Genomic DNA, 7,611 nt, shown 5'->3' with positions numbered 1-7,611 from the left:
TCAGTCAGCTATTTCTGCGTGATTTTGTTGCTCTTTTACTGCCTACACCATTGGATAGTATAGAAAGTAAAGGAAGTGGGAAGGCATTTTCCTCCATTGCCTGGCCTAGTGATCACATTCTGATTCACAGGATAAGAGCTGACATTACTGGACTGCTATTTTACCACATCCTGTGTTTTTGTCAAGTTTATTAGCATACTGGCTATTAATAGGCCATATTAGTGTCAGCCCCAAATTTCGGCTTGTGTGGAAGTGTGGGCTTCTCCAGGCTCCTCTCTTCTTGTCCTGTTGCAGGAGGGAAATTTCTACCAGGGTCCACATAATTAAAGAAGATGACTGTATGGGTCTTGGGCAGGGAATGGCTCAGGATAGCTTGGATTCTCCTATGTGACTCAGTGGTCAGTTTTGTGTCACCTCAAAACTCTGTCCTACTTAACAGGGCTTAAATTCCTTGTTCAGTTTCCTGCTAGCTTTTCCTTTTCTAGGCTTTAATGGGAATATTATTCTCTTGACAGCTGTGGTCCTAGCACCAACATAGAGAGCAGATCTCTGGACATTCCTGGGGCTGCTGGGAGTAGCAGTGACAATGATAAAGTACCTGGCATTCGTGTGCCTCCCTGGTGTCAGCTTTTGTGTAGATTGCTTCCTAGTGAAGACCGGGAAACACTTGTGCTTTTGGAAACAGCTGGTCGTGGTGGCACAGCCTATAATCCCAGCACTCTGGGAGACTCACAGATTTGAGCTCAGCTGGGTCCCTTAGTGACTTAATGAGACCTTGTCTCAAAAGAAGGTGGGTCACAGTCCTGGTTCAGACACTGTATCGTGGTGAAGACGTCTCCAGTCCTGTGCCTGGGACTTGAAGGAAGTGCGGGAAGCTTGTGAGCTCCACTGTGGGCCACACTCCTTGGCAAGATTCTGGGGCTTCTCCCAGCCTCCAGGTGCCCGGGACTCTTCCTCGAGCTCTGAAAGAGCCGGCCTTTGGGGTGGGAAGGCCGTGTTTTGGGTGTCTCACAAAAATCTACAAGTTGGTGATGTAGCAGAGGGGTGGCTTCAGTCATTCAAGAGAAGATGTGGAGTGTTCGCCCAGAAAAATGCTCATAGGAGGACTGCACGTAGTTTTAGGGTTCTGGGTATCCGCCGCCTGCTGTGATCAGCTTACCTTCTGAAAAAGCTCTTGGAGATTCTAGCAGTCATGGTGGAGTGTCCACAAAAAAGTGCCAGCACAGAGAACACGTGAAGAAGTGCTGTTGAGCCTGGGCTTCGCGGCTGCCCTCTGTGAGGGCTGTAGACGCTTGCATTTGCTGCCCTGCTGCTCAGGTAGAACTGGTGTGTGGGTTGGCCACCTCAGCGTGGTCGCCTGTGCCACCCTGCTCCTTTCTGTTGCCTTCTCTCCAGAGAGCCGAGGTGGGGCGGCCATGGTTCCTGCCTCGTTCTCCTCTAACTGTCTGCCTTGGGGCTTTTGAAGATGGTGTCCTTTTGCATGTGTGGTGAACATCTAGGAGGCAGAGGTCCCAGTTCCAGGGCTGTGTGCATTTGCTGAGGGCACCGCAGTGGTGAGGTGCCTGCCGTAGCGACCAGCAGCACTTCGCAGGAGTGTGCACGTGGAGGTGGCCATGACCACTGACTGAGCAGAGTTGGGTCCACGGCAAGCACGGAGTGCACAAGCCTTTAGGGAGTGAGGACCTGGGATCACATGGTGACAGACAGAGAAGCAAAGCCCACCAGCAGCCCTCCCTACCGCCACTCCTGGTGTCAGTGGGAGCAGGGCTCTGCCCTGCCTGGGCACCACTCAGCTGCCCCAGGCTGTTCCGCCAGTGCAGAGTAGTGCTCTTCTGGGCTGTGACCTAGAGCCACCTGTGTGTACCCAGGCGCGAGTACAAGGGGGCAGTGAGGAAGTGCCTCGGTAGCAGCTATCAGTGGCCCCACACTTTTGCCTTTGGACTGCTTAACTTCTCACATGTTTCCACTAAAACTTTCAAGATTAGGAGCATAGGTCAGGACAGTTGATGTCATATTTTGGAAATTTTAACTTTCTTTGGACTGTTCTTGGAAGATGCATCTGAGAGCGTGATACAACCATGATTGCTTCAATATAGAAACTTAAAAAATAATTCATGCAGGAAAAGATGACAAATCTAACTTTGTATCCCAAATATGTACCAGGATGTACTTTAGTTTGAGAACTCTGCAGAACCACACAGAAATAGTTCTTCGTAGTCTGCTTGTGCATTAGGTGCAGTTGGAGCAGACTCGTGTAGATGTTTTTCAGATGTGAGTATAGTCAGGTTGACCGGTGGTCGTGCATTCTCATCAAGCAGGAGCGTGTCGCTTCAGCTCTCAAGACACTTCCCTCTGTCCTCGTCCTCCCCTGCCCTCCAGTCTGTATGAAGCCTTTCCTGTGTGCGTTCTTCTGCCCCACTGCTGTCTTGCTCTGGAAAGGCCTACCCTCATTTTAGAGTTCCTCCTGCTGATGGCAACCCACCCCAGCCTTGCTCTGATTCCTGCGGCCCTGTGGGAGGGCCGTACCGGCCCAGTGTAGTTGCTAGCAGCTTGGGTCTGTGGCTCTTGGGAGGTGTACCAGCCTGTACCCACCTTGTTCGCACCTGGCACTATGTCCAGAAGCTCCTTGGTGACCACGAAGGGCCTTTTGGCCTTTTCGTTACTACATATACAAAGTATTTAGTTGTATTTGTTTCCTTCAGACCTCTTTGCTTATAGTGTCCCTTTTTCATTAAAAAATTTGTTTTCTAATGTTAACTCATGAATCTTATTCTTCATAAGTGTTGCTGTTTGATTAGTTAGTATTTTGTGATTTTAGTGTTTTATTTTTTAAGTGTGATAAAATACTCCCAAATTTACATTTTTTAAGTATCTGGGATTGATTTAAAATAACTCTGTAGAGGTCTGGGGAGATAGCTCGGCAGCATAAGTCCCTGCCTGGTAAGTGCAAGGTCCACTTGCATCCCTGGTACCACATGCCGTGCTGGCCCAGAAACTGGGCTTGGTGGTGCACACCTGTAATCCCAGCGCTGGGGAGGCTGAGACAGGAGCATCACTCCGAGTCTGAACTGCAGAGCGAGACCCTGTATCAAAAATCTAAAGTAAGATAAAATAAATAATAAAATGAAAGGTAATCCTCAGGTTAATTCTGTCCAACCATTAATTTAAATAAAATAACTTTGGAATTCTAATCAGAATATTCTTAAAATCTGGAGGTTTACTCTGTCCTGTGAAGGGAGTGGTGGGTGGACTGCAGGTGTGGTCTCTAACCAGCCTCTCTTGGCAGTGGACTGGATTGTCGCCGACATCCTGGCCATGCGGCAGAACGCTGTGGGACATGTGCGCTACGTACTGAAAGACCAATTGAAGTGGCTTCCCTTGTACGGGTATTACTTTTCTCAGGTAACCTGCTTCTCTACCATTTTGTTAATGTGCTACATTTATTTATCTATTTGACAGGATTTCATTATGTAGGCTGGCCTCAAACTTAACATCTTTCTGCCTCAGCCTCCCTAAATGTTGAGATTGTTTTTGTATCAAGTTATAGAATCTTTTATTTTAAAAATTCAATATGCTCTAAATAGTTATTTTTTTTTTATGTACAGGGTCTACAGGGCCTCACTACATAGATCAGACTCGTAGTGATCCTCCTATTTTCAGCCTCCCAAGAGCTGGGATTATGGGCCCTCGTGCCGCCACGCCCATTCTCAGCCGTCTAGGCGTACTCCAGAGGCAGGGCTGGCATGACATGCCAGGGATCGAACCCCAGTTGCTGGGGTTTTTTATTTTTTATTTTATTTTTTAACATTGTTTTGAAGTTACTAGGATTGAGCCCAGGTCTTTTTTTTTTCTTTGTATTTAGGACAGGGTCTTTGGTGTTTTGGTACAAGGTCTCATTGTGTAGATCAGACTTGTAATGATCCTCCTGTTTATAGCCTCCTAAGTGCTGGGATTACAGGCGCGCACCACCAAGCTCAGTCTCAATCTCCATCTCAGTGTGTCCTGTGGGTGAGGCCGGCACTGCAGGCCCGGGGATTGAACTCCCAGCCCCTGCATCTACCTAAGCAGGTGCTTTAATCCACTGAGCTATTTTGCAGGCCCTGAGCCCAGGTCTAAAAGTGCACCAGGCGAATGCTTCACTACTGAGCTATGCCCTAGCCCATAGATATGGTTTAAATATTCATATTCTAAAATGAATGTTATTTTTGTTTGTGTGTTTTCTGTTTTGGGGACAATATCACTGTGGAGTTCAGGCTGGCCTTGATCTTAAGGTGTAGCCCCAGTTGGCCCCTAACTTATGGTGTAGCCCCAGTTGGCCCTAACTTGCGGTGGTCTTCCTGCCTCAGCCTTCTGAGTGCCGGGATTATAGGTGTGTACCATCAAACCTGGCTTATTTTTAAATGTGTTTATGTAGTGTATGATTATCCATATAGTTAAATGAAGTAGCAAATAGGAAGCTAAAAAGCATGGCATTCAGTACTTATCTTAAACTAATGATAAAAGTAATTTGTGACCCGTAAACACCAAGACACAACAGCGAGCTACCAGCTGCCAAGCACAAGGAATCCCGGGCCCCCTTGCCTGCGGGGACAGCTGCCTTCCCAAGCCTGCGTCCCTGTGCAGGCGCTCTTCTTGCGAGGGTGCTGGGCCTAGGCCTGTGTTCCCTGCAGTGACCTTCGAGTCTCACACACACACACACACACAGCGGAAGCTCAGCCTCAGTGTGTGGCTTGGGGGAGCTTAGTCACACAGGCCCACATAAATATGGTAGCTGGGTCAGACTTTTCAATCCTGAAGGATTCTGAGCGTTGACTTTGGTTTTTTCTTTTGTTTGTTTTCTATTTGAGACAGGGTCACACTATGCAGTTCAGGCTGGCCTTGAGCTCTCTTTGTAGCCCAGGCTGGTTTTGAACTTCCGCTGCCTTTCTTCCTTTGGCTTTTCGAGTGCTGGGATTACAGGTTGCGCTACCACGCCCGGCGCCAAGTGTTGACATTTTAAGGATACTTTGAGTGATTCTATCAGTAGTAATCAGTGGAAAAACTGGGAATTATGCTTTATTTGATCAAGGTTTAGCTTAAAACTTACATTTTAAAGAAGTGAATTTTTATTTTGAGTGCCAGCAAAACCAAGTGTTTGTGTATTTTGTGACACAGTACAGCATGCAGTTTTATGTGAATTTTACGTTGATAGTTTTCAGCATGTGTTGTTTTGGTACAAATATTTGAACATATTGAATCAAGCGTAAATTCTGAAATAGAGTTAAATATTTTCTTCTTTGGTCATGAAGTGGCCTTTCTGACAACTGTGGCCACTGCTTATTTTAAGAATAAATATTTTGTCTTTTCAATTTTTCTTTGTACAGCACGGAGGAATCTATGTGAAGCGAAGTACCAAGTTCAATGAGGGCAAAATGAGGGCCACGCTGCAGAGCTACGTGAACGCGGGGACGCCGGTACGAGCGCCTGCTTTTATTCCCCATCAACTTGCAGTTTTTAATTTGAGAACTTAATTAGAATGTAAGAGTTGGTTTAAAAGTATCTTTGCCACACCTGCTAAGGGTGTGGTGAAACAGTGGAAACCCACTAATTTGAGGGGGCCCTTGGCAGCTTCCTGTGGAGGGCTCCCGCTGGGGCTGGGGACGGGAGGGTCGGAGTGCTCTGGTCCCCAGGCCTGCACACAGCGTGCAGCTGCACTGTGGCCCTGCGCTCTGCTTGCTGCCAGCGCGTGGCACATGCCATCTTCTTCGCATCAGATTTCTTTCTGAAATAGCAACTGTTCCTGTCAACTGTTCTTGTGTACACTGAGTTGTCTGAAAAACCAAAGCAGGAGGAATAGCTACATGTGAAAAAAAAATGGTTCATTGTGAATGTTATTTTATAAAACTTTACTCAAGAAAAAAAAATTTCCGCTTCCATGTGAAGAACACTGTGCCTAAAGGGGAGGGAAGTGCCCCCGACCTGGCTGCGGTGGCCCGCGATGGCGGCGGCAGCGAGGGCATTGACCAGTGGCGCGGACAGGTCTTTCGGCCCCTGCCTGCTCTCCCGCCACCTTCCTCTTCTGGTGACTGCAGGAGGAGACAATGGTTTGAACAGACTTTCTTACCAAAAAACTTTATGAGTCGGTTATCACATTTTAGAAGTAGCATCTGGTGTTTCTAAAGGCAAGAGCGGCACAGTGTGGACAGCAAGAGAGGCTGTTGGGCTCACAGTGATGCGGAGGGCTCTTAATGTTCACGTCACTGTGTGCATGGCCTGGCCTTTAGATTCTGTAGAGTTGTTTCATTTGTTTAACATTTAAGGCCCGTAAAAGCAGAGATTATTGCCTCCTTTGATTTTGTTTGTGTGTGTGTTTTTTTTTTTTTTTTGCGGAACTGGGGATTGAACTCAGGTCCTTGTGCTTGCCAGGGAAGCACTTATTCCACTGAGCCATCTCCCCGGCCCCGTTTTGGTCTTTTTGAAACAGGTTCTTGCTGTGCAGTTCAGGCTGGCCTTGAGCTCACTCTGTAGCCCATGCTGGCCTCAAACTTGCACCAGTGCTCCTGCCTCAGCCTCCTAAGTACTAGGATTATAGGCATACACCACCACTCCCGGCTGTTGCCTACTTGGTTATGCTCTTGTTTCTAAAAATTAATTAAAAGGCCAGCAGTATAGCTCAGTGGACTAAGTGCCTGCTTAAGCAAGTGCTGGGACCAGGGTTCGATGCGCCCAGAACCACATGCTGCGCCAGCCCTGCCCCTGGGTATGCTGACCTGGCTACAGGTCGGGCGTGGTGGCTCATGCCTATAATCCCAGCACTGGGGAGGCTGAAAATAGGCACATCACTGTGAATCTGAGCTGCATAGTGAGACCCTATACCAAATACATTTAAAAAAAAAAACAGTATTGAAGACAGTATTTTTGTAAGATACTAGAAGATATGAATGAAACATAACAAAAAGTACTGCTTCGTCTATAGAAGTCATCCAGTTAGAATTCAGTGTAGTAAAATTTGTGTGACAAATTTGAAGCCATACTTTTTCTCCCAACCTTTACATTTCTTTCAAAGGGGAGGGAGGCTCTTGGAATTGGATTATCTAATAATCCTCTCAAATCAGATTTGGCTTTAAATCCTAGATCTGCTTAAACCTTGTTACTTTACACAAGTTACTTAACCTTTCTAACCTTTACACAAGGTACTTAACCTATTATGTTAAGTCTTTTGGTAGCTATTTAATGTGATAGGGCTTACATTTAGAATTTAATGTTGCCTCTGTAACACATTTCCACAAGCATATTGGATAAAAGTAGCAGCGGTATTATTTTACCATTTGTGAAGGTCAGTCCAGGGTACCTGTCTCTGGACCCAAGTGGAGCTTCTTCGGGACTGTGGTCTTTCTGGAGTCTCATGTGAGAGCCTATCTGAAATAAAAATATCAAAAAGCTTTGGAATATAGCTCAGTGTAAAGGCTGTAGTATCCATTCCCAGTACCCTCCCCCACGCTAGATAGTTGGACACCTTGGTACATGCCTATAATCCCGGTATTCTGGGAAGCTGAGGCAGGAAGATTGCTACGACAGGTCCAAGCCTTAGCAACTTGAACATGCCCAGCCTCAAAATAAAAAAAAAAAAAA

General features: G+C 46.7%; 1 protein-coding gene across 1 annotated transcript in view; it reads left to right on the top strand.

The window, feature by feature from the left end:
• Positions 1 to 7,611, top strand: part of Agpat5 (1-acylglycerol-3-phosphate O-acyltransferase 5) — a 51,184-nt gene that overhangs the window by 16,509 nt on the left and 27,064 nt on the right. The window contains exons 3-4 of the mRNA XM_004642504.2: positions 3,287 to 3,402; positions 5,364 to 5,453. Coding sequence (XP_004642561.1) covers positions 3,287 to 3,402; positions 5,364 to 5,453 — 206 coding nt within the window. The remainder of the gene's footprint in view (positions 1 to 3,286; positions 3,403 to 5,363; positions 5,454 to 7,611) is intronic.

Source organism: Octodon degus, unplaced genomic scaffold (assembly GCF_000260255.1).
Source record: "Octodon degus isolate 3935 unplaced genomic scaffold, OctDeg1.0 scaffold00155, whole genome shotgun sequence".
Taxonomy (NCBI): Eukaryota; Metazoa; Chordata; class Mammalia; order Rodentia; family Octodontidae; genus Octodon; species Octodon degus.
The sequence above is the reverse complement of the archived record's forward strand: the minus strand, read 5'-3'. Positions and strand labels throughout refer to the sequence as shown.